Source organism: Ranitomeya imitator, chromosome 3, assembly GCF_032444005.1.
Source record: "Ranitomeya imitator isolate aRanImi1 chromosome 3, aRanImi1.pri, whole genome shotgun sequence".
In the NCBI taxonomy this organism is placed as follows: domain Eukaryota; kingdom Metazoa; phylum Chordata; class Amphibia; order Anura; family Dendrobatidae; genus Ranitomeya; species Ranitomeya imitator.
Window position 1 is genome coordinate 725,877,495 of NC_091284.1, and position 26,405 is coordinate 725,903,899.

The window sequence follows — 26,405 nt, forward strand, 5'->3', positions numbered from 1 at the left end:
GTACCCCACTGCTAACCGTGACACAGTCCGAGTGTGCTCCATTAATAACCACCCTTTGTTTCCTATCCCTGAGCCAGTTCTCAACCCCCAACACCCCCCCCCCCCTTTTTTTTTTTTTTTTTTTTTTTTTCTTCTTTCTTCTTTCTTTTAGAAAGTCTTTGACTAGGGCCGGAGTTGCACCACAGCGAGATACGGCCGAGTATCGCAGGTTAAAACCAAGCTCCGGCACTCCAGAGTGGAGCGTGCAGCTCCATGTATTGCTGTGCGGCCGCACGTTCCGCTCTGGAGTGCTGGTGCCAGAGCTTTGTTTTAACTTGAGACTCGGCCGTATCTCCCTGTGTGTGATCCCAGCCTAAGGGCAGAGACAGACTGCCGTATTTCTCGCGTGAGCATCACATTGCACTTCAGGGACTGGCCAGTTCCTCTCCCCTGACCTGAGAAAGACAGCATGATGGATTACAATGCAGCTGTCAACCTCAGGTCAGGAGAACCAACAGCCAGCACGAGGTTTACGATGCAATTCTCGCACGAGAAATACGGCAGTCTGTCTCTGCCCTAAGAGATGGTTTGCACCTAGTAGCCAGGTTGTGGCCAAGATCACTTGGGGTTTTCAGACTGATAATGGCATAGTAGTTTCTTGGTAACTGGCAGTTTTAGGTGCAAAACAATGTGGCAATTAAAAATCAACATGTAAAGGGGGTTGAGTGGCTGCAAAACTGGCAAGTAATGTTTCGTTTTAATGCATTCCTGACCTGAGCTTCAGGGAACCTGATCTACAGTTTACTCCAACTATTGCCATTGCTCCCTTGCTTTTAGGACACCATGCCTAGAAAGTCATCTGCCGTTTCCGTTGTGCAAAGAAGCCACAAGTACTCGCTCAGAGTGGCAATGAAGAAAGCGACCTATCTTTCTGAAACCAGCGATTCTGAAGAATACAAAAGCAGCTCCTCCTCTTCAGACCCCGAAGTGGTGAGACCACCAGTGATGCCATCAAGTGAATCGGACGAAGAGGCACCAAATGAATTCCTAAAGAAGAGAGCCAAGAACATTGAAGATAATAAGGCCATGGTTTGTTCCAGTACTGTTTTTAAATTTTTTTGTTTTTATTGTGGTTACATAATGGTATTCCAGTAACAATGATGGAAGGGTAATGGGGATTTATCCTGAATTGCATCCTCACTTGTGTCAAATGCCCTGGTGTCTGCTGTCTACGTGACTGTCTAAAACATAAGACATCTAATGCATAACTGATTGCATAAGAACAGATCCTTTTAATATTTTCTGCTAACTATCTTTTCTGTTTATAATGATTACAATCTACTGCTTTCCTCTAAAATAGCATGCCTGTCAACAAGGGTTATGATGAACAATTGCTGCTCAGCTCTATTCCATACAACTGAGCAGAGCTTCGATACCAGATATAACCCATGGACACTTGTGTCTCTTCCGGAACAAAGCAGTCATGGGTTTTCTATTCCTAGGCTCTAGATTTAACTCCTTTAGTGGATTTTTAAATCTTAAAAAAAAAAAAAAAAGAATATATCACCGCGCTATTCCATACATGTGTAAAGCCAAATTGTGAAGATGTTAAATATGCAAATAAAGAGAAACTTACTGCGGTTATGCCAAAAGGACTGATCTGATGAGTGGCACTTAGTTTAATGACGTGATGATCCCAACAATTGATGGGAGAGGGTATGATCTCACCTATGAGAGGAAAAAAAGGAGTTTTACTGTCACCCACAAGACTTTTAATATGAGCGTACTAATCAGAGTACTTGTGTTCGTAGTTGTACTTGCTGAATTGCCTTGAGGTAGTGTGACCACTAGAAGATCGATAGTGGTGGACAGTTGGTGGTGAATCCTCTAATAATGCGTGAATATGCTGTTACTAGATGGTGGCCCGATTCTAACGCATCGGGTATTCTAGAATATGCATGTCCACGTGGTATATTGCCCAGCTACGTAGTATATTGCCCAGCCACGTATGTCACAGGTTAAAAAAAAGCAAACAAAAAAAAACATACTCGCCTTCAGATCTGGCGCAGGCGATGAGCGCATGGCTGCTGCCATCTTCCGTTCCCAGGATGCATTGCAAAATTACGCAGATGACTTGGCGGTCTCGTGAGGCCGCTAAGACTTCTGGGTAATTTCGCAATGCATCACCAGGAACGGAAGATGGCGGCCGGTGCGAGCGGCTCGGTGGACAATGGAGGGTGAGTATAGCAGGTGTTTTGTTTTTTTATTTTTAACATTAGATTTTCTCTTTCCCCCATGATGGCACCACGGAGAGAGGGGTCCGCCCTCGGGGACAGGAAACCTACAGGTGAAAAAGGGCGTACCTCTCTCCCACATCAGTTGGTTTCCTGTCCCTGACGGGGAACCTACGGCACGTACCTGAAGATACTTCGTGGGATACCAGGGGCTGATCCAGTCCTGTCACGGCTGGGTTGAGCGGGTTTTCTCTCCCCCCTTTTTCCCTTCCCTGAAGCACCACCGCTGGGGTCGGCGGGCCTTATGGGTGAGTGTGAAGGGGGAGGCAGTGAAGAGGATCAAGCCTGCCTTCCCCACGATTTAAAAAAAAAAAAAAAGGGGGAGGCAGGTGGCGGCCGTCACCAACATAGTCTCCGTACTGCTGCACGGCGGTTCATGGGGGGTAGCGGCGGCTACCATTCCATGAGGTCCCAGGCGCAGAAGCCGGTATCTGGAGCGACACGTGGGACCGCTGAAACGCCGGCGCCATTGCCGCCTGAGCTGGGGGCTCCAAACAAGTGTGTGGGCAGGTTCCGGTAGGCAGAACGCTGGGACGCGCGCGGGTGTCCCCGCTTATATCTTCCCCCATGTGGCGCCCGTGGTCTGGAGAGCGACCGGATGTCGAGCGGGCGCATGCGCAGATCGCCACTTCTGCCGGCGGCGCAAGATATTAAAGAGGCGCTTCCAGGCGGGAAAATGTGGATAATTCAAACCTCCTTTGCACTAAACAAAGTGCGGAGGCCACTATGATCGACCAGGAGCAGCAGGATGCACAGGAGATTGCACAGGTACAGCGGCACCAGCGCACACAGCATCAGCACAAGGGAAACACTTCCTCTCAACAGCGCAGCAGCAGTGGACGCTCAGGGTCACAACGCAGCCGAGTTTGCCTCAGACCCTAAAGTCATTAGTAAAGAGCCAGGTGGAGAGTGCCCTCAAAGACATTAAAACCTCAAAGAAAAAGCGCAAATCAAGTCATAGGTCCCCTGAATCTAGTGTGGACGAGTCAGAAGGTGAAATATCTGATTCTAGTGATTCATCAGCCTCCGAGACCTCTTCGCTATCCTCAGAAGGGGGACGCAGTTGCTTCCCTATCGAAGAGACACACTCTCATAAAAGCTGTCAGGACAACAATGGGTCTGGTAGATGAACACCCTAAAAAAACGGCGCAGGATATAATGTTCAGTGGTTTGGAACAAAAAAGAGCATTCCCAATAAATGAGAAAATTCACTCTCTAAGAGAGAATGGAAGAAACCAGATTGACAAAGCCGGAGATAAGAAGAAATCTTTTCCCGGGTTCCCCAATTCCTTCATGGTAACACCTCAATCACACGAACAGTCAGCTCTCCAGGAAGAAATTTTGAACTTAATTCAGAAGGGAGTGTTGCAAGAAGTCCCATACCAGGAAAAAGGCATGGGCTTCTACTCTCCCCCTCTTCCTTCGCAGGAAACCGGACAGATCGTACAGGGCGATCATAAATCTCAAAAGATTAAACAGTTTATTCGGACTCCCATGACAGCACTACGAGAGAGGGGATCCGCCCTTCAGGAACAGGAAACCTACAGATACAAAAGGGCGGTACCTCTCCCCATGCATCAGTTGGTTTCCTGTTCCTGGAGGGGCAGGATCCTACAGATGAATCTCGTAGATGGATCCCAGGCCGGCCGGTCGAATCAGGTAGCGGGGGGGTCTCCTACCTCGACCGGTGCGGAAGCTCCTGGAAGACATCACGGTGGTCCTGGCTGGACTGCACGTCAGTGATGTAGACAGCAGGGAGCAGAGTCCAGAGGATTCCTGATCTCCGTTAGCGCCGGCGCCGGTAAGTATATCGCTCCTTCGGTCCATGTGGTGGTGCAGCACGGTGGTGATGTAGCGGTGCCAGGAGGGGAACGCTATCCGGAACGCTGCTGCGTGCTCTTCGGCGTCCTGCATCGCTCTCAGCGTTAGCTGGAGCGTTTCCGGTGCAGTGACGTCGAGGGGGCGGAGTCAGCAGGCGTTTCCGGTCTCTGGGTGACTGCGCATGCGCAGTTCATCCAAGATGGCGGCGCCCATCGATCCTGAACGCCGGTCTCCTCACACACTGCGCTGACCCCCCAGATGTAGTCTCATCAGCCGGAACCAATAGGAGTGGCGCCAGGCAGCCTGCTGACCGGATCTGAGGGGGATTTAAGCAGGAGCTGGGAATAGAGCTCTGCCTTTGGTCACATCCACATCATGGAGAGTGATGGTGAGCGGCAGCTTCAGTTGCCGGAGGAAAAGCCCACGGAGAAGGAGCATGCCAGAAGTGACCAGTCCAGCCGTAAAAGCTCGTCCAAGCAGGGATCCAGAGCATCGACTGGCAAAGAACCCCCTCGTGTTCCGGTACCTTTTTTGGCGTACACTGGTAAGAGATCTACGTGAATGCTCACTCAGTGACGCGGGCCCCTTATACTTTGTCATTTTAGGGAAAGAAAAGTGCAAAGTCGAAACATAAGGAGTGTGCCCTGTGTGAAGTCCCGTTACCAGATTCTTATATTAAAAAATTATGCGCCTCCTGTATACAACAGACGGTGAGGTCTACAGGAGTGGAGGGGTTGAGTGACATCAGGCTAGATAGATGGTATCACCCTTATTGTCCTCCCCTAGGTAGCGGAAGAATCTGCTTCTACGGCTAATCTGCGTGAGATGATCCGTACAGAAGTAAGGGAATCCCTGCGGTCTATGTCCCAGGCGGGGAGTTCAAAACAGAGAACCTCGGTGATCTCTGATTCATCAGAGGAAGATAAGGATGAAGGTTCCTATGGCTCAAATCTCTCTTCCTCGTCATCAGAAGAGGAATCTGGCCGATTCTGTCTGCCTCTGGACCGGGTAGATAAATTAGTTAAGTCGGTCAGAGGTACGATGGGCCTAGAAGAACCTAAGACTCCGCTTTCCCGTCAGCAACTAATGTTCAGTGGTTTGGAACACAAGAAGCGTAGGTCCTTCCCGGTGAATGATAAAATTCAAGACCTGATTCTCCGGGAATGGAAGAAACCGGAGAAGAAAGGCTCATTACCACCAGCCTTAAAACGCAGATATCCCTTTGAGGATACGACTGTGGATACCTGGGACAAGGCCCCTAAATTAGATGCTGCGGTAGCAAAGGCATCAAAAAAGGCCGCATTACCTTTCGAAGATATGGGATCCCTTAAAGACCCCCTTGACAGGAAGGCGGATACCTTCCTTAAAGGTACCTGGGAGATGGCAGCCGGATCGTTGAGGCCAGCGGTGGCTGCGACTTGTACAGCCAGATCCCTAATGGTCTGGCTGGAACAGTTGGAATCCCAGCTTAAGGAAGGCGCTTCCAGAAGTTCCATTCTAAGTGCGCTTCCGGTGATTCAAGATGCTGCGGCTTTCCTGTCGGACGCGTCGGTCGATTCGGTCAGGATGGCGGCCAGAGCAGCAGGACTCTCCAACGCGGCTCGTAGAGCCCTGTGGTTGAAATGTTGGTCGGGTGACATTCAATCAAGGTCCAAATTATGCGCTATCCCATGCAAAGGGGAATACCTCTTCGGACCAACCTTGGATGACCTGCTTGAAAAGGCTGGAGATGACAAGAAAAAATTCCCGAGTTTGTCATCATCTTCTTATCGGCGTCCATTCAACAGGAGGAGATTTGGTCGCGGAAGGAAGCGCGCATCCTCACCCACTAGAGAGAATTTTAGATGGGAGGATAGACGCAGGAGAGGTACGGGTTACATGTTCCGCCGTTCCTCAAAAGAACGTAAGAAACCGGACCAATGACTAGCGATCCCTGTGGGAGGGAGATTGTCAGCCTTCTCTTCCGCATGGTCTAACATCTCAAATAGTGACTGGGTCCGAGGTATTATTTCAGAAGGTCTGAAATTAGAATTTATTCACTGGCCTCGGGATAAATTTATGTTAACCCCCTTACGTTCCTCCACTATTGAACAGACGGCTTTGGAGGCAGAAGTTGTGAGTTTATGCCTCAAAAACGTGCTGATTGAAGTTCCAGAGTCAGAAAGAGGGAGTGGATTCTACTCTCCCCTTTTTCTGATCCAGAAACCAGACAGATCATTTAGGACTATCATTAACCTTAAATCCCTGAATGAATACCTGGTTAAAGCCACATTTAAAATGGAGTCAATCAGCTCTGCAATTAAAATGTTGTTCAAACACTGCTTCATGGTAGTTGTGGACTTAAAAGATGCGTATTATCATGTTCCTATCCATGAAAACTTTCAGAGGTTTCTACGTGTGGCGGTGTCTATGGGGGGTATTGTTCGACATTTTCAATTTAGAGCCCTTCCCTTCGGCCTCTCAACGTCTCCCCGAGTATTCACTAAAGTAGTTGCGGAGGTCATGGCGCATTTACGTGAATCTGATATCCTCATAATCCCTTATCTGGATGATTTCCTGATAGTTGGGAACTCAGCAGACCATTGCCTTGCTCAGGTAAAAACAGCTATATCTAAGCTAGAGAATCTGGGCTGGATCGTGAATTATGAAAAATCCCGATTACAACCCCTAAAAAACCAGAGATTCCTAGGTCTGCTGTTAGATTCCGAGTCCCAACAATGCTGTCTTCCAACTGATAAACTGCGCCATATCCAACAACAGGTATTAAAAGCAATTAAAGAACCAACCATGACTCTTAGACAGGCTATGTCCTTGTTAGGTTCCCTAACTTCCTGTATTCCCGCCGTCCGTTGGGCCCAGTTCCACTCCAGACCTTTACAGTTTGACGTACTGAATTATGACAGAGTCTTACAGGGTTCCTTGCAGGGTCAGATGACATTGAGTCCAGAGGTTCTGACATCTCTTAGATGGTGGCTAAGGGAAGACAATCTGTCAGCAGGAGTTCCCTGGGTGACTCAAGTGACTCGGGTAGTTACGACGGACGCCAGCCCCACAGGGTGGGGGGCACACATGGGTGACGTGGTAGTCCAGGGTCTATGGGACCCCCAAACATCAGCCTCTTCTAATCAAAAGGAGTTGTTGGCGATTGAATTATCAATTAAGGAACTCCTCGTGTATCTACAGGGTCACCATGTCAAAATCCTCTCCGACAATCAGGTGGCAGTGGCCTACGTGAATCACCAAGGTGGAACACGCTCCGAGTCCCTGATGGAAATAGCGGACCGCCTGCTCCAGATAGCGGAAAATCATTTTCTATCTTTAGCAGCAGTACATATAAAAGGGAAGGAAAATATAAAGGCGGACTTTCTAAGTCGAAACACCTTAAGACAAGGAGAGTGGTCTCTGAACACAAAAATCTTCAACCAGATTGTCCGCAGGTGGGGTCATCCAGAGGTGGACCTATTTGCCAACAAGGACAACAGAAAAACGAAAAAATTCTGTTCCTTGAATCCCAGGGAATATCCGCTGGTAGTGGATGCCTTCCTGATCAGATGGGATTTCCGGTTGGCTTATGCGTTTCCCCCGCTAAACCTGTTGCCTCTGGTGGTCAGAAAGATAAGGGAGGATCAAGCGAGAATCATACTGATCGCTCCGTTCTGGCCCCGAAGGGCTTGGTTCTCCTGGCTCAGGACCATGTCGGTGGAAGACCCCTGGGTACTGCCAGACATCCCGGACCTACTTCATCAAGGTCCGATCAACCATCCACAAGTGAAGGGTCTACATTTGACGGCATGGTCTTTGAAAGGTCACTGTTAAAAAACAGAGGATTTTCTCCAAATCTCATTGATACCCTTATGAAGAGTAGAAAACTCATAACAACTAAGATCTACTCTAGAACTTGGAGGAAGTTTCTGGCCTCTTCAAATTTTAATATCGAAGAGGGTTTACCAATTAACCAGATTCTAGAATTCCTGCAGAGAGGGCTAGAGCTAAATCTATCCACGAGTACGCTAAAAGTACAAGTCTCAGCCCTAGGGGCCTTATTTTCTTGCAACATTGCTGGTAATTATTGGGTATCAAGGTTCATCAAAGCAGCTAGTAGATCCAGACCTATACACAGGAATAGGTCAATGCCTTGGGATCTTAACCTAGTCCTCTCAGCCTTGACTAAAGAACCGTTTGAGCCTTTACATTCAGCCTCACTTAAATTACTATCCCTCAAAACAGCATTTTTGGTGGCAATTACATCTGCTCGTAGGGTAGGAGACATACAGGCTCTTTCTAGGCTGTCCCCCTATACAGAGTTTCTACAGGACAGGGTAGTCCTCAGACCAGATCCAGCTTGCTTACCAAAAGTGGCCTCAGAATTTCATAGATCTCAGGAGATAGTTCTACCATCATTTCTCCCTAATCCTTCTAATTCCAAAGAGGAGTTACTCCATACGTTAGATGTTAGGAGATGTCTCTTAGAATATATATCAGTCACTGATGCTTGGAAGAGAGAGGAGGCGTTGTTTCTATCTTTCCAAGGTCCCAGGAAAGGTCTTAGAGTGTCGAAGTACACGCTAGCGAAGTGGATTAGGGAGGCTATCTCTCTGGCTTATACTGCAGGTGGAGGTCCAGCTCCGCAGAATCTGAGGGCACATTCCACTCGGGCCATGGCTGCATCCTGGGCTGAGAGATCTGGAGTTTCCATCGACCAGATATGTAAGGCAGCTACGTGGTCATCCCCTTCCACCTTTTTCAAGCACTATAGGTTGGACTTGGGGTTCTCTTCTGATCTCACCTTCGGGTTAAGGGTGCTACAGGCTATAGTCCCTCCCTAAGGTAGTTTACATCTCTGTAATTCTCTCGTAGTGCTGTCATGGGAGTCCGAATAAAGCATTAAGCTACTTACTGGTAGCGGCATTTTTCGGAGGCCCATGACAGCACCCTTAGTTCCCTCCCTATTCACGTGGGGGTTGCACTTCCCATAATGTATATAATGAGATAGATAGATCTCACGTGTGGTATATAGTTCATTATGATTGATTATTTTTGGACATAAACTGTATATAATGTATGTTTGTGTGCTACTAACCGCGGTAGTCCTCTCAGGCTCTAATATACAACTGATGCATGGGGAGAGGTACCGCCCTTTTGTATCTGTAGGTTTCCTGTTCCTGAAGGGCGGATCCCCTCTCTCGTAGTGCTGTCATGGGCCTCCGAAAAATGCCGCTACCAGTAAGTAGCTTAATGCTTTCCTCGAGATTCAACATTTCAAAATGGAGACAGTAAAATCTTGCATGAAAATACTCTTTCCCTTGTGTTTCATGACTGTTCTAGACTTACGAGACGCATATTACCACGTGCCTATCCACAGGGATCATCAAAATATCTCAGACTGGCAGTGAATATCCAAGGGGAAGTGAAACATTACCAATTCCGGGCTCTCCCCTTCGGGTTAGCCATCGCACCTCGGGTGTTCACGAAAATGTCAGAAGTGATGGCCCACATACGGAAACAGAATGTCCTAATAGTTCCCTACCTGGACGACCTCCTCGTGGTAGGGACCTCATTCCAACATTGCAAACAGTTGGATTTGGTCATGGCTTCACTGTCGAGTCTAGGTTGGCTGCTGAACATACCCAAATCCAGAGTAGTGCCAACCCAGGTACAGGAGTACTTGGGGATAGTCCTAGAGTCGATCACGCAGAAGTGCTATCTTCCTCGGGGGAAGATCCAAAAAATGACACAGGCAGTGTTATAGTTGACAATATCTCCAGTCACTACTCTAAGAAAAGCAATGTCCCTGCTGGGATCCATGACAGCCTGTATCCCAGCCGTGCAGTGGGCACAATGTCATTCCCGGCACCTACAATGGGAGACTTTAGATTCAAGCATATCTCTGCATGGAAATTTAGATGGGCAATTAAGTATCTCATCAAGCACGATACACTCCCTAGTATGGTGGGCAGACCCAGTGAATTTAAGCAAGGGGGTTCCTTGGGCACTACCGACGGAAAAATCCTAACGATGGATGCAAGCCTCTGGGGGTGGGGAGCACACATAGACGATCAAGTGGCACAGGGGAATTGGAGCAAAAATCAAGAGCTAGTCTCTTCAAACATGAAAGAACTGTTAGCGGTAAAATTGGCCCTAACGCACTTTCTAAAACTCCTTCACTCCCATCACGCAAAAAATCTTTTCGAACAACCAGGTAGTGGTAGCATATCTAAACCACCAAGGGGGCACCAGGTCTCGAGCATTAATGGAGGTAACCCAATCCATCTTCCACATAGCAGCAAAATATATGGGAAAGTGTGGAAAAAATTTTATGCGCAGACCCTTCCGGGGAAATCCCAATAGAGAAGATTCTTGAGTTCCTGCAGAAGGGATTGGAAAAAAGGTCTAGCTACAAGTACTCTAAAGGTTCAGGTAGCAGCCTTGGGAGCTTTGTACAACCATGATCTAGCCAGAAATCGCTGTATCATGAGAATCATTAGAGCCTCAAGCAGGTCCAGGCCTATTCCCCTCCATAATACTCCTCCATGGGATCTAAACCTTTTCTAAATGCTCTAACGAAACCTCCCTTTGAGCTCCTGGCAGACGCTCCTTTAAAGATCTTCTCTCTAAAAACCACACTCCTAGTGGCCCTAACCTCGGCCCGCCACGTTAGCGATATACAAGCGTTATCTGCATGCCCACCCTTTACTCAGATACTCAAAGACAGTCATTCTTAAAACTGACCCGGCTCCCTAAAATCGCATCACAATTTCATAGAACTCAAGAGATCTCTTTGCCCTCCTTTTGTCCCAGCCCCAAAAATGAGGGGGAAAAAAACATTGCATACCCTAGACGTAAAAAGGTGTCTGGTCCAATATCTATCAGCCACTAGGGAGTGCAGGAAGGATAGGGCTCTGTTTGTCTGCTTCCAGGGTCCACGGAAGGGACAGAAAGCATCGAAGGCCACATTGGCGAGATGGATAAGAGACGCCATCACCCTATCCTACTCATCCTGTGGGACAGCCATCCCGGAGAACATAAAAGCTCATTCAACCAGAGCAGTGGCATCATCCTGGGCAGAGAGAGCTGGCGCTTCGGTACAACAGATATGTAGAGCTGCCACTTGGTCTTTCCAGTCTACATTTTTCAAACATTACTGTTTAGACTTGACCTCCTCTGATCTCACCTTTGGGCGAAGGGTTCTAGAGGCAGTGGTCCCTCCCTAAGAGTTACAATCTATGCAAATCTCTCCGTGGTGCCATCATGGGGGGGGGGGGAAGAGAAAATCGTAGTTACTTACCGATAACTGTATTTCTCTGATCCCATGATGGCACCCGTATATTCCCTCCCTTTTCACACACAGGTGTGCACATTATAATGTACTAGTAATTAGCTTTAGTCACGGTGCCTCTGTTAAGTTAAATTGGTTAAGTTTAATTTGTGCAAATATTGAGTTGCAGCTGAAGTTCTGTATAAGGCTCTGTAAACCAACTGATGTGGGAGAGAGGTACGCCCTTTTTCACCTGTAGGTTTCCTGTCCCTGGGGGCGGACCCCTCTCTCCGTGGTGCCATCATGGGATCAGAGAAATACCGTTATCAGTAAGTAACAACGATTTTTTTACTATTGATGCCGCATAGGCAGCATCAATAGTAAATAGTTGAGGACACACAGGGTTAATAGCGGCGGTAACGGAGTGCGTTACCCGAGGCATAACGCGGTACATTACTGCCGGCATTAACGCTGTGTTAGCGGTGACCGGAGGGGAGTATGCAGGGAGTAAGGAGCGGCCATTTTCTTCCGGACTGTGCCTGTCACTGATTGGTCGCGGGAAAAAAAGCCACGACCAATCAGTGACTTGGATTTCCTTGACAGACAGAGGCCGCGACCAATGACTATCCGTGACAGACAGACAGAAAGACAGAAGTGACCCTTAGACAATTATATAGTAGATTCAGATGTGGATATAGTATCCTGTTAGGTTGCCCCTAGTAGCAGCACAATAGGTATTCGTAGTGAATTGTCTGTATAAAATATGGTGGACTCGGTGGTTAATAGTCCGTGGGAGGATCTAACGGGATTTGATTGTAGTAACCTAGTGTGCTTAATGAGGTTTAAGGCGGTACTCGCTGTGTTGATCCTGGGTGTGGGGACGACAAGTGGTGTTCCTGCGTCCTGAAGACTAACCGCTGTGCTGCAGAGGGTGACCGCAGTCGGTGTGCGGGAACCGCTGCACTGGATGCCAACAATGATCACAAGTGCCCCGGCGGGAAGCACGCTGTGTATGAGGCGGAAATGGGAGGGGTTTCGGAGTGATGTCGCTGAGAGAAGGACTGGTGCGCAGAAGGAACAAGAAACCAACGCATTTTGAGGGACAGCAGCCCTCTTCATTTGCATATTTAACATCTTCACAATTTGGCTTTGCACGTGTATGGAGTAGCGCAGTGATATATTCCTTTTTTTTTTTTTTTTTTTTTTTTTTTTTTTTTAGGCTTTGCTTTCTAGCAGGTATATACAGAACGTGCTTCAATCACCAGCAGCTCTCTATACAAATCTTACCCTTGGGTCAGTCATTTGCTGAGCGCCAGTGTTTATATCTATACTTCTTGATTTTTAAATCTTACCAGTGTCACCTCCATGTGGTAATAAACTTTGACTGATTTATCCCTTTAATCCAGATGGTCACACCACACAAACATTAATAGCTAAAATTTTCTTTGTTTTCCTTACATCAGCACCAGTTGTAAAATGTGCTATTTTGTTAGAATTTTAGGTTTATAAATGTACCAGTAATTTTTATTTTTTCCAAGGAAATTTACAAAACTTGATGACCTTAGGGGTCCTATATATTGTAAACCCTCAAAAGTGATACCATTCTAAAAATGGCACCCTCAGCATATTCAAAATTCGCTCTGATTTCAGTTTATTTTTACCACCTAAATGTTGATATCATCTGAACAGGCCACTGTAGCCGGCAGACTTTAAGGGCTCTTTTCCATTTGCGAGAAACACGTCCGTGTCTCACATGTGAAAACCAAGCTCTGGCACCGACACTCCAGAGCGGAGCATGCGGCCGCATAGCAACACATGGAGCCGCACTCTCCGCTCCCAAGTGCCAGAGCTTGGTTTTCACATGCGAGACACGGACGTGTTTCTCACAAATGGAAAAGAGCCCGAAGGCCATGAATTGCCATGGCAAACATCGGGACCACATGATCAAGATCTCAGGGTGTCGATGGGGTTAAAGAGGGAGTCCCCAGACTGTCAACCATCTAGATGATGTAGTCATTGACAGCAGCATATAAGGGGTTGAACAACTATAGTCAGTACCAACACTGATCGTGGCTGATGCAGCAAGTTGTCAGCTATAGTGGACAGCCGACAGCTGCTGGATTGTCACCCATGGGGGTATGCTAGTCTCTTACATCGCAGGTCAGTAAAAAGAAGTGTTGGTGGTTACTGCAATGCGGTCTTTATATAGAACGTGACAATGTCTTCTATGCTGCAATGTCTTTTATATCTGTATGCTAAACTTCTAATTTCTGCAGCTTGCCAAACTTATGGCAGAATTGGAGAAGCTCCCAGGACAAGTGCAGTCAGCATCTACCTCACAAGATGGCAACACCCAGGTATCTGAAAGAGGATGCAGGCATTAATATAGCAATATTGGCATAACTAGTACACAAGACTGTGCCTAGAGGAGCAGGGCTTTAGTCTGCACTGAAATGGCAAAGTTCTTGTGTATTTTATCTATTTAGTTTTGTCTAAACTGTTCTTTAGAATTTGAGGCTAGAAATATTTATGAATCTGAGATACTAGGTACACAATAGGCCCTTAGGTAACTATGGTCACAGAACTGAAGTGTTTTAACATGATAGGCTTGTGAGCTGGTTTAAAGCAGAACCCAATTGTCCTGCACTCCACTATGCCTCCATTATGGAGTTTCAAATAATTGCTGGCAACATCAAGACAGGTCAGCCCTGCCTAGATGGATCAGTGATGCAGAACTGCAGCAGGCATCAAACACTGCTTGAACCTGCTTGTCTTGCCTCTGCTGTGTCTAGTGGTTTCAAGCCCTGCAATGGAGGCAGAGTGTAGTGCAGGACCATTGTGCCCTGCTTTAAACCAGCTAACAAGTCAATGTTGCAACAAAAAAAAGCAGATATGCAGGTATGTTTCATAGTTTAAGTTTGAAGCTAGACAGATGCCAATTGTCTTCAACCTTTACCCTGGCATGTTGATCCAAAGAAAAGCAAAAACCCCATGGGTCAGCTGCTAATAGCTCCATATTGCGGGAATCATTCCTGACTTCACAAACGGCAATTAGACTAGTTCTGTTGGCAGAAGAGATGACACGTGCAGGATTATACAGTGCACAGAATCATAGCGTGTTGTAAACAGATTAGTTTTACAACGTGCACAGAATAGCGTGTAAAGAACGTACAGTCAGGAAAATAAGTATTTGATACACTGCCGACCTTGCAAGTTTTCCCACCTACAAAGGATGAAGAAGTTTGTAATTTTTTATCATATGTACACTTCCATTATGAGACACAGAATCTAAAAATAAAAACCAGAAAATCACATTGAGATTGCTAGGTTCACTAAATGCTAAAACTGACCTGCCATTTTGATTCTCCAGGTCATTACGAGTTCATAGACACCAAACATGTATAGGATTTTTTTTTTTTTTTTTTTTTTTTATCTAAATGGTAAAATAAATAAATAATTCCAAACTTTGCTTAAAAAAAAAATTGAGCAATTTTCCAAAACTCATAACGTCTCAATTTTTCGTCATCTCAGGTTGGGTGAGGGATTATTTTTTGCACACCGAGCTGACATTTTAATACCATTTCAGTGCAGATACGTTCTTGTGACTGCCCGTTATTGCATTTCAGTGGTGCGGCTTTTTTATTTTTCCGTCAATTTGGCCATGGAGGGCTTATTTTTTGCGGGACAAGTTGTACTTTTGAACGACATCATTGGTTTTAGCATGTCGTGTACTAGAAAACGGGAAAAAAATTCCAAGTGCGGTGAAATTGCAAAAAAAGTGCAATCCCACACTTGTTTTGTTTGGCTTTTTTGCTAGGTTCACTAAATGCTAAAACTGACCTGCCATTATGATTCTCCAGGTCATTACGAGTTCATAGACACCTAACATGACTAGGTTATTTTTTATCTAAGTGGTGAAAAAAAATTCCAAACTTTGCTAAAAAAAAAAATTGTGCCATTTTCCAATACCCGTAGCGTCTCCATTTTTCGCGATCTGGGGTCGGTTGAGGGCTTATTTTTTGCGTGCCGAGATGACTTTTTTAATGATAGCATTTTGGTGCAGATACGTTCTTTTCATCGCCCGTTATTGCATTTTAATGCAATGTCGCGGCGACCAAAAAACGGAATTCTGGCATTTTGAATTTTTTTTTCCCGCTACGCTGTTTAGCGATCAGGTTAATGCTTTTTTTTAGTTGATAGATCGGGCGATTCTGAGCGCGGCGATACCAAATATGTGTAGATTTTATATATTTTTTTTTTATTGATTTATTTTGATTGGGGCGAAAGGGGGGTGATTTAAACTTTTATATTTTTTTTTTAATTTTTTTTTTAACATTTTTTTCAACTTTTTTTTTTTACTTTTGCCATGCTTCAATAGCCTCCATGGGAGGCTAGAAGCAGTCACAACCCGATCGCCTCTGCTACATAGCAGCGATCTGCTGATCGCTGCTATGTAGCAGAAATGGAGGTGTGCTGTGAGCGCCGACCACAGGGTGGCGCTCACAGCCACCGACAATCAGTAACCATAGAGGTCTCAAGGACCTCTATGGTTACAATGGAGACGCATCGCCGACCCCCGATCATGTGACGGGGGTCGGCGATGACGTAATTTCCGGCCGCCCGGCCGGAAGCGGTAGTTAAATGCCGCTGTCTGCGTTTGACAGCGGCATTTAACTAGTTAATAGGTGCGGGCAGATCGCGATTCTGCCCGCGCCTATTACGGGCACATGTCAGCTGTTCAAAACAGCTGACATGTCCCGGCTTTGATGCGGGCTCACCGCGGAGCCCTGCATCAAAGCAGGGGATCTGACCTCGGACATACTATCCCGTCCGAGGTCAGATAGGGGTTAATGATTAGGTTAATTTTTTTTTTTTTTTTTTAATTGATTGGGCGATTCTGAACGCGGCGATACACATATTTGGTATATTTGATTTTGAATAGGGCAAAAGGGGGTGATTTAAAGTTTTTAGATTTGTGTTTTTGTTTTGTTTTCATATTCTTAAAACTTTTTTTTTTTTTTACAGCTCTTGCCATGCTTCAATAGCCTCCATAGGAGACTAGAATCTGGCACCGCTTGATTGTAGTAGAATTGCTGCATTGCTATGAGCGCCGACCACAGGCAATCCGGCATCAAGAACCATAGAGGTCTTCAAACTCATCGCTGACCCCCGATCACGTGATGAAGGGTCACCGGTGAGCGCATTTCCGGCCCAATGGCTGGAAGCGCTAGCTAAATGCCACTGTCAGCATCTGACAGCGGCATTTAACTAGTTAATAGCAGCGGGTGAATTGAGATTACACCCGCCACTATTGCAGGCACATGTCAGCTGTACAAAACAGCTGACATGTCCTGACTTTGATGTTGGCTCAGCGCCGGAGCCCACATCAAAGCAGGCCATCTGACCTTGGACGTACTATCCCATCCGAGGACAGAAAGGGGTTAATATACATAATTTGCCTTTTATTGCATGAGATAATTATTAGATACAATAGAAAAACAGAACTTTTAATAATTTTGGTACAGAAACCTTTGTCTGCAATTATTGAGGTCAGACGCTTCCTGTAGTTCTTGACCAATTTTGCACGCACTGCAGCAGGAATTTTGGCCCTCACCTCTATACAGATCTTCTCCAGATGTTTCAGGATATTGTTGGGCAACATTTGAGTTTCTGCTCCCTCTCTAAAGATTTTCTATTGGGTTCAGGTCTGGAGTCTGGCTAGGTCACTCCAGAACCTTTTTAAATGCTTCTTAAGGAGCCACTCCTTAGTTGCCCTGGCTGTGTGTTTCAGGTCATTGTCATGCTGGAAGATCCAGCCATGACCTTTCTTCAGTGCTCTTACTGAGGAAAGGAGGTTGTTGGCCAAAATCTCACGATACAAGACCCCATCCATCCTCCTTTCAATATGATGCGTCGTCCTGTCCTCTTTGCAGAAAAGCACCTCCCAAAGTATGTTTCCCCCCCACCATGCTTTACGGTTGGGATGGTGTTTTGGGGTTGTACTCATCCTTCTTGTTTCTCAAAACACTGCGAGTGGAGTTCATACCAAGAAGTTCCAATTTGGTCTCATCTGACCATATGACTTTCTTCCATGGCTCCTCTGGATTATCCAGATGGTCACTGGCTATCTTCAAACGGGCATGGACTAATGTAAACCCCTTAATGTCCAGGTCCAATTTTTTTTTTTTTTTTTAAATTTAAATCTGACATCACTTTATGTAGTGTAAACTCTGGAATGCTTCAACATATCCCGTTGATTTTGAGATTCTTTTTTTCGTGACATACTTTAGCCATATCAACCTAAATTTACAATTATAGTGTGCATTTATTAAAAAAAAAAAAAAAATCAAATGTCAGTTTAAAAAAATAAAATAAATAAAAATGCAATTTTCAAACTTTGAATTACTTTAATCCAGATAGTCATACCACACACAAACGTAAAGCAGACATAAGGGAAAGTTTTATTTATATCACCATTTGTAAAATGTAATTTGTTAACCTTTTAAAAATGTAGCAGAAATTTTCTGGGATTTTTTTTTAATTTTTTTTTTTAAGGGACCTGTTAAGTTTTGAAATCACTTTGGGGGTCCTATATATTGGAAACATCCAAAGGTGATGCCATTTTAAAAATGGCACCCCTCAACATATTCAAAATTGCTTTTAGGTTGTTTATTAACCCTTCAGCGACTCTTCAGGAATTAATGCAAAGTGACACGACGGGAATGGAAAAATTAATTTTTTTTCAACTAAATGTTTATAACTTCTGAACAGGCCACTGTAGACCGCAGACTCTAAAGCCATTATTTGGTCAGGAGTGGGCAATGGGACTGTGGTAGGTTGGAGGCAGAGATGGGGTGGAGCCTGTACCCAAACATTTTGCCAGTATGGGGCCCTGAAATTCCTGGTGGCAGTCCTGCCTGTACATGGATGCTAGTCTCTTGTATTGTTCGTCACGAAGGGGTTATTTAATCCATGATGGTGTGGTGTGTTACTAACGGTAATGTTTGAGATTGGTCCCAGCTCTCTTCAGGTCATTGATTAGGTCCTCCCTTGCAGGTCTGGGCTCATTCCTGACCTTTCTCAGAATCATCCTTGCCCCACAAGGCAAGATCTTACAATGGAGCCCCAGACCGGGGGAGATTGACTGTCGTCTTTGGGTGTGTTGTGTTTTTTTTTTTTCTAATCATTGTGCCAACAGTTATTGCCTCCTCACCAAGCTGCTTGCCTATTATCCTGTGGCCCATCCCATCCTTATGTAGGTCTACAATTTTGTCGTTGGTATCCTTAGTAGCTCTTTGTTCTTGGCCATGGTGGACAGGTTGGAGTTTGAGTGAGTGTGTGGACAGACGTCTTTTTTTATAGAGGTAAAGAGCTCAAATGGGTGCAATTAATTCAGGTAACAAGTGCAGAGTAGGAGGGCTTCTTAACCCCTTCACAACATGCACCATACATGTACTGCGTATGTCGTGTCTCCCTTTTGATGTGGACTCCAGCAGTAAGCCCAGATCTTTCCCAACACACGTCAGCTGTTTTGAACAGCTGACATGTGCCCGGAACAGCCGCAGGTTGAATCGCAATCCACCCATGGCTATTAACCTGTTAAATGCCGCAGTCAAACTGACAGCAGGATTTAATGTGTGCTTCCAGTCATCGGGAAGGAAATCTGCCCATCGGTGACAACACCCCCCACCCCCCCTTCACGTGATCGCGGGTCAACGATTTGGATTGGCATGACAACCAGAGGTCTCCTACAGACCTCTATGGTTTTCATTTCTGGCTTGCTGTGAGCGCCACCCAGTGGTCGGTGCTCATAGCAAGTCAGAAATTCTGCTACATACAGGTTATCTGATCATTGCTTGTATGTAGCAGAGCCTATCCAGATTATGGCAGCTTCTAGTCTCCCATGGAGACTATTGAAGCATGCCAAAAGGGGGAAAAAAGTGTGATAAATAAATAAATAAATAAAAAAATTAAATTGTGGAACTGCGTTTTTTTTTTTTTTTTTTTTTTTAGTACATGACATGGTAAAACTAAAAGTACAACTTGTCCCGCAAAAGAACAAGCCCTTGCATGGCCATATTGATGGAAAAATAGTTATGGCTCCAGGAAGAAAAGGAGCGAAAAACAAACACAAAAAAACAAAAAAGGGCCCCATCTTGAAGGGGTTAAGGAAAAACTAATGTCTGTGAAAGCCAGAGTTGCTGGTTGGTAGGTGATGAAATACTTATTTCATGCAATAAAATGAAACTTGATTATGGAAAAATCATACAATGTGTGTTTTTAACCTCTCCACTCTTTGTAAGTGGGAAAGCTTTTAGGCTATGTGCACATGATGCGAATTTGCTGCGGATCCCCAGCAGATTTTTCCACGCAGAAACACTGCTGATCCGCACTGTGATTTACAGTACAATGTAAATCAATGGGTAAAAAAAAAGTTGTGCGGATTTAAAAGTGCATGTCACTTATGTGCGGATCTGCAGCGTTTCTGCACCCTCCATGATAGAAATCCGCAGTGGCAAAAACTGCATCAATTCTGCTGCAAATCCACAGCTGTGGATTCTGCCAGGAGATGCAAATTTTGTGCAGAAAATCCTGCACCACATTTCCTACTTGTGCACATAGCCTTAAAATGAGCACAGTATCAAATACTTTTTTTTTTTTTCCCCCACTGCACATGTTGTAGACATAGGGAAGCCATGCTGAAAGATTCTACTGCATATGCTTGACAAGAGGTGAAGTAACAGCAAGACTGGTCCAAAGGGGGAGGTGATATGTTCAAAATGACGCAGATGTAATAGTAACCGGCTGAAATGAATATATGTACTTTTATAAAAAAATAATTTTGGGAAGAGCTCTTGCCACAATGCAACTCCCTTGCAAAAAAAATGCAGTTTTCAGTAGTTCTCAACCATTCAGAGCACTGGTTATCCGTTGTATGTGTATTTTTACTTAGAAGCACAAAAGGCGGTCACGTGAATCTCTACCTAAAGTTGAACCTAGAAGGAATCCAGGAAGAGCCACTCGGCGAGTGACCCGCTCTATGGGAGCTGTGCTGAGTCAATCTCCACAAAAGGAGGAAAAGCTGCAGAGTCTTGAGGATAATTTGCTGGAGGAAGTAAGAACCTAACCTATGGTAGATAAATGTCCTTTTTAATTAGTTGGCGCCAAAGAACTCACGACGGTGCAACATCCACAAACTGGGCATTCACACTCTAATGGGGGGGGGGGGGGAACCTACCTTTTTGGGTTACCAACTCAGTGGGGTTTTCCTAGTGATTACTTAATATCTTAAGGGTATGTGCACACGTTGCAGATTTTGTTTGCGGATCCGCAGCAGATTTGATGCTGCGGATTCGCAGCTATTTTCCTTGAGTTTACAGTACCATGTGAACCAAAATCCGCAGAGAACACGCTACGGAAAAAACGCACAGAAACGTAGCGTTTATTCCGCAGCATGTCAATTCTTTGTGTGGATTCCGCAGCGGTTTACACCTGCTCCATAATAGGAATCCGCAGGTGTAAGGCTGGTTTCATATTGGCGTTTTTTGGGGTGCGTTTTTGCGGTAAACGCAAAAAAACGCATGGTGAAAAAACGCGTGTAAACGCTGAGTTTTTTTGACGCATGCGTTTTTGCATGTGGTGAAAAACGCGGCGTTTTGACGCGTTTACATGCGTTTTTACATGCGTTTGCGTTTTTTAAATGCATACTGAGAAATGTGACAGCTGCCAATCATCAAAATAAAGTAAAAAAAACCCACTATAAACAGAAACAGTTAGGGTTAGGGGTAGGGATCATAACCCTAAAGGGATCCTACCCCTAACCCTACCCCTAACCCTAAGGGATCCTAACCCTAACCCTACCCCTAAGGGATCCTAACCCTAACCCTACCCCTAACCATAAAGGGATTAGGGTTAGGGTTAGGATCCCTTAGGGTTAGGGGTAGGGTTAGGGTTAGGATCCCTTAGGGGTAGGGTTAGGGGTAGGGTTAGGTTCCCTTTATCACCTTTATGTTGGGGGGTGGCATATCAGTGTGTTTTCTGGGTTTTTAATAAAAAAACGCATGCGTCCCCATTGACTCCAATGTATTTTTTGACCCAAAAAAAACGCATGAAAACGCATGCGTTTTTTTTTGGTCCAAAAAACGCTTCTAAAATACTACAAGTAGCATTTCAGAAAATGAACGCATGCAGTAAAAAAACGCATGCGTCAAAAAACGCAACCAAACGCGTACACAAAAAAACGCATGCGTTTTCAATGTTAAAGATAGGAGAAAAAAAACGCATGCGTTTTTTTGAAAAAAAAACCGCTGCAGACAAAAACGCAAGTGTGAAACCACCCTAAAACCGCGGGTGGAATCCGCAAAAAAAAAAATCGTGGTAATTCCGCAGGTAAGCTGCGGTGCGGTTTACTTGCCAAAATCAGTCTGGAAAAATCCGCACCACTTTGCGCAACGTGTGCACGTGGCCTAACAATTCATCAGCACTCTAGTATATCCAGCATGCTGCCCTTATGTTATATGTAAAATGTTCTAGACACCCATCATGTAATTAAGGTGCTTTTATAAAACTTGCCGATCAGGTTGCTAATGTGAATAACCATAAAAGCCCTGTGTCGAATCCTGGCTGTTACCTCTGCTGTGATGTGCTCCAGGGCCACTGATTCTATTATTCGTGCAGCCAACCACTGGCTTTGGTGGTCACGTACGGCAGGACCAGTAGGGTATTCGGTGAATAATCACTGGCATTTATTTATTTTTGGTCATGCTTTTCCAAACTGTATGATGCTGAAGCTCATTTTTCAATTCCATTCAACTCTGCTTTTGTTTTTATCTAAAACAGAGAGAAACCAAAGGAAGGCGGCGAATTACTCGGTCCAGCATTCATGTCATTCCCCATGTTGTGCGACCAGTGGAGGATATCACAGAAGATGAATTGAATAATGTTGCTGATAATGTGAAGGAGAAAGTGTACAACCATGTGAATGTGAGTCGCACCTGTCAGATTTTGGGTTTTTTTTCCCTCCTTTTTTGAGTTTGCTTTTATTGAGTGAATCGTTTTGATGTAAATGAGAATTGCTAAAGGGCGGTAACCATGGACGAGCTGATGCTTTACAGGAAAATAATGTCCCTGTCCCAATGTACGGTCAGGTGTGGGGTGTATCACTCACTTGTAGGACGCTGTCTCAAGGTCTCCATCTTCTAGAGCTGTCGAACATAACTTGGGGTACACCCAGTTCATTTCAACACATAGACATTTACTGGACAGTTCAGGTTCATCAGATTGTAATGAGAAACATTTCTCATTTCTTGTTTCCTTAACACAGCATGTTTTTCAGCATTACAATCTGTCCCTCCTGGACTATCCCTACGTTTACTGGCTCTCTGTCCGTAACTGAGATACACTTGCATACATCAAACATATTACCTTTTTATACTTCTTACCAAAGTCTCTTACCCCTAGAGTTACCTTTATTTCTTACTCTATACTTTATACATCTACCATATCACAATGCACACTGCAAATGACATTATTCACATAATGCAATTGGTGTCTTCTGGGGTATGAATGCAACAGCATAGTTCACCGCTCGTAATACTTTATGTAAATTGATGTTCTGTTGCATGTTTTATGTAAATGTACAAAGTTGCATTTGTTTATTTGCACTGATCTTAGATTAAGGCCTGTCTAGTAGTGTGTTCACAATTTTGCTGGCTGTTTCAAGTTCAGTCTTCAAGAGCACATCACTCCCCTGCTTCTTGGCTTTTTGCCTCTTACATGACCATTCAGACCAGCAGCATTTTTTGCAGCGCTCGCGCAATGTTTGTAATCTTTGCTGCAATCAGTCATTTTCACCTTATTTAAAAATATAAAATAAAAATGTAAGGGTACTAAAGCTGGCCAGACCCAGCATTCTTGCACGCGTCCTTGAGACCATCTGCCTCAGACTGCAGCATTAGCCAGTGACTTGGCTAACTAGAAAATTTTAAAATCCCTCCAATATTTAGTCTGTGAAGCACTTTATAGTATTCTGATGTAGGTAAGAACGCCAAACCTTGTGTGCCCCAAAAATTTTCAGTTTCCAGTTCCCAGCAGTGATATTAATGTAGCACTAGTAGATGACGCAGATGTCTTCAAAAGTCAACCTACCCTTTTTTTTTTTTTTTTTTTTTTTTTTTTTTTTTTTTCCCCGTCCACTGCATGCTCAATGTTCATGGCTTTGTTTGACCTCTTATAGGGGTCCACGTGTCATCAGTGCAGACAGAAAACCATAGACACAAAGACAAACTGCCGCAATAAAGAATGTCATGGAATCCAAGGACAGTTCTGTGGGCCTTGTCTCAGGAACAGATATGGAGAAGATGTACGCAAGGTTCTTTTAGATCCTGTAAGTAGAGAAAAATGAAAGCAATTTTCAAACTGACAAATTACAACACGAGATCACAACCCCTGCAGTTTTTTTTTGTTTTTTTTTTTAAGTGTCACGGAATTGCAGAACTGCACAATCAGCCAGTAAGTCAACTGGTAAATGTTACACCTTGGACGATTACACAATAACCTTACAAAGGAAAACTACTAAATATTGAAGAATTGACTGCAGTTTTATTACCTAAATTTTCATGACCAATATCACTTGTTACATGGACCCTTATTTTTAGAAATTCAATGTAATTTGCCTTGGGACCCATTTGAATGGGCTGATATGGAAATGCTAGTTCATAACTATCAGCCCATGTACATGTGGAGCGCCCCCAAGGGCAGTGGGGTACTCTGTACCGGGTCCTTCGGTTCACAGGGGGATGTCACGGTGGCTGACCGGGTCCGTGGCCCTGGGACGTCCGTGTAAAAGGGAAAGGTCTTTAAAGGGGAAATGTTCGTGATGCCACCTGTGGTGTTCGGTCAGGGTGACCGACGCTGCTTAAGGGGTCCGCTGGGGTGATGTTATGGCAGCTAGATAGTATACCTTCTCACAGGTGAAGTATGTCCCCAGGGCTTCCCAGTGTGTAGATGGTGGATGGTGTGAAACATAGTGAAGAACGAGGACTCAAGGTTGCAGTCTCTTTACCTTTACTGAAGACTTCAGCATCCACAGTCCAGAGCACCAGATCACAGGGCAGACAGTCTGGCTGGTTTGGAGACCACCACCACCAACCACAACCACCCACCACCACTTCTTTCTGGAAGCTGCAGCTCTCAGGGCATGCACAGCTCCGTGTCCTTCTTCCTCGATCTCTGACAGGATCCCACCCCTGTCGGGGACCAACTACCTGAGCGAAGCTCAGCCAGCAACTAACTAGCTATCCCTCCAGGCAACCCGTTTTACCAATGTGAGGAGTGACTTAATAAATAGGAGCAGAGCTCCCCTTGGTGGCCTGGAGTGTGAAATGTGTTGCATGTTTGTGATACCTGGATGCAGTTGTCCTTCTTTGCCTCCAAACGTAATATCACTCTCCCCTAGAGGAAAATGACATTACTGCAACGACCAGGACCCTGGGGCGCTGCACTACCATTTTGAAAAGGATCCGTTTACTTACTGGATCAGTTTCTAATCGGTGATTTACTTGAAAGTTCACATATCCAGTAGTATATATGTGTATATGTATTTATATTTTTTTTCCACCTCCAATAAGCAAATGCGAGATAAAATGGCTATTTAACAGATCCATAGTTGCCAATACGAAGAGGGGTTAGGGGAACTGATCCACTCATCTCCATGAATGTGGATTTTTTTTGTTTTGTTTTTTTTCTCCCCCCTCTTCCTTTAGATGGGCATAAATAAAAAACAAAAAACAAAAAAAACTGCAGAACTCTAGTCAACTGATCCAGTCGTCTCGGTTAGAGTGGGGTATTTATTTATTTTTTTTCCCCTTCTCCTTCCGACAGACATAAATTTATAAAAACTGCAGAACTCTAGTCAACTGACTGCTGCTGTATCTGTTCTAAAGAATCATTACTGGACATATGAACATTGCCTTAAGGTACCTTCACACTGAACAACTTTCCAACGAGAACGATCCGTGACGTTGCAGCGTCCTGGATAGCGATCTCGTTGTGTTTGACATGCAGCAGCGATCAGGATCCTGCTGTGACATCGCTGGTCTTAGCTAGAAGTCCGGAACTTTATTTGGTCGTCAGGTCGGCGTGATTCGTCATGCTTGATATCAAAAGCAACGATGCCTGCAACGTTTTTTCATGGAGCAACAACCAGCGAGAACGACAAGTACGTCACTGGATCACTCCTGCATCGTTCTGCTGTTGCCGGTGTTTGACGTCTCCTAGCGACCTAAACAGCGACGCTGCAGCGATCAGCTCGTTGTCTATATCGCTGCAGCGTCGCTTAATGTGACGGTACCTTTAGTTGCAACAACCACACTTCAAGGGAAAGGTGTCTGAGGAAAATAAAGGTTGTCCTCACATTGGATTTGTGAGATTTACGGTACTTATTCTTCTACCCTTCAGGACTGGACCTGCCCTCCGTGCAGAGGGATCTGTAACTGTAGCTTCTGTCGCCAACGGGAAGGACGCTGTGCTACCGGCATACTGTTTCCTCTGGCTCGTTATCGTGGTTACAGTGATGTACACTCCTATCTTACCAGGTAGGCTGATGTCTTGTTCAACCTGACCTGATGTTGTCCTTGGCCAGCTTTGTTTTGACAGGATGAGATTGCTGCTGACTGAGGCCTGGAACGTCTTTTGGCACCTATGTGGGGGGTGGGTGATCTTGTTCAGACAACAGGGGGCGCTCACTGACATGATGATGCAAGTGCAACATTCTCCTGCTTTAATGACAGATCAGAGGAAGCTGCAATAGCTGTGGACCGCTGTAGGGAGAAAACTGTGGAATGGGATACCCCTCTGCAGTAATCCCTGGGGACCTATAAAGAACCCCAAGATGTCTGTACTGTATATGACAACACTCGGCAATAAAAGACGCAATGCAAATTGTATTGTAGATCCATTATCAAGCTCCTTTTAATAGGATTTCATTAAGTCCTAAGGCTTCAATAAAAAATCTTAATTGGTGCATATTGCATAGAACCCTACATGTTAAAAATCCA

At 45.0% G+C, this 26,405-nt stretch overlaps 1 protein-coding gene across 1 annotated transcript; it reads left to right on the top strand.

Moving 5' to 3' along the window:
• Positions 1-822: 822 nt before the first annotated feature.
• Positions 823-25,947, top strand: LOC138671745 (cell division cycle-associated protein 7-like). The gene is made up of 6 exons (XM_069759896.1): positions 823-1,068; positions 13,626-13,706; positions 20,303-20,464; positions 22,189-22,332; positions 23,585-23,734; positions 25,807-25,947. The coding sequence occupies exons 1-6, from the start codon at positions 823-825 to the stop codon at positions 25,945-25,947; spliced, it is 924 nt and encodes a 307-aa protein (XP_069615997.1).
• The last annotated feature ends 458 nt before the right edge of the window (positions 25,948-26,405 follow it).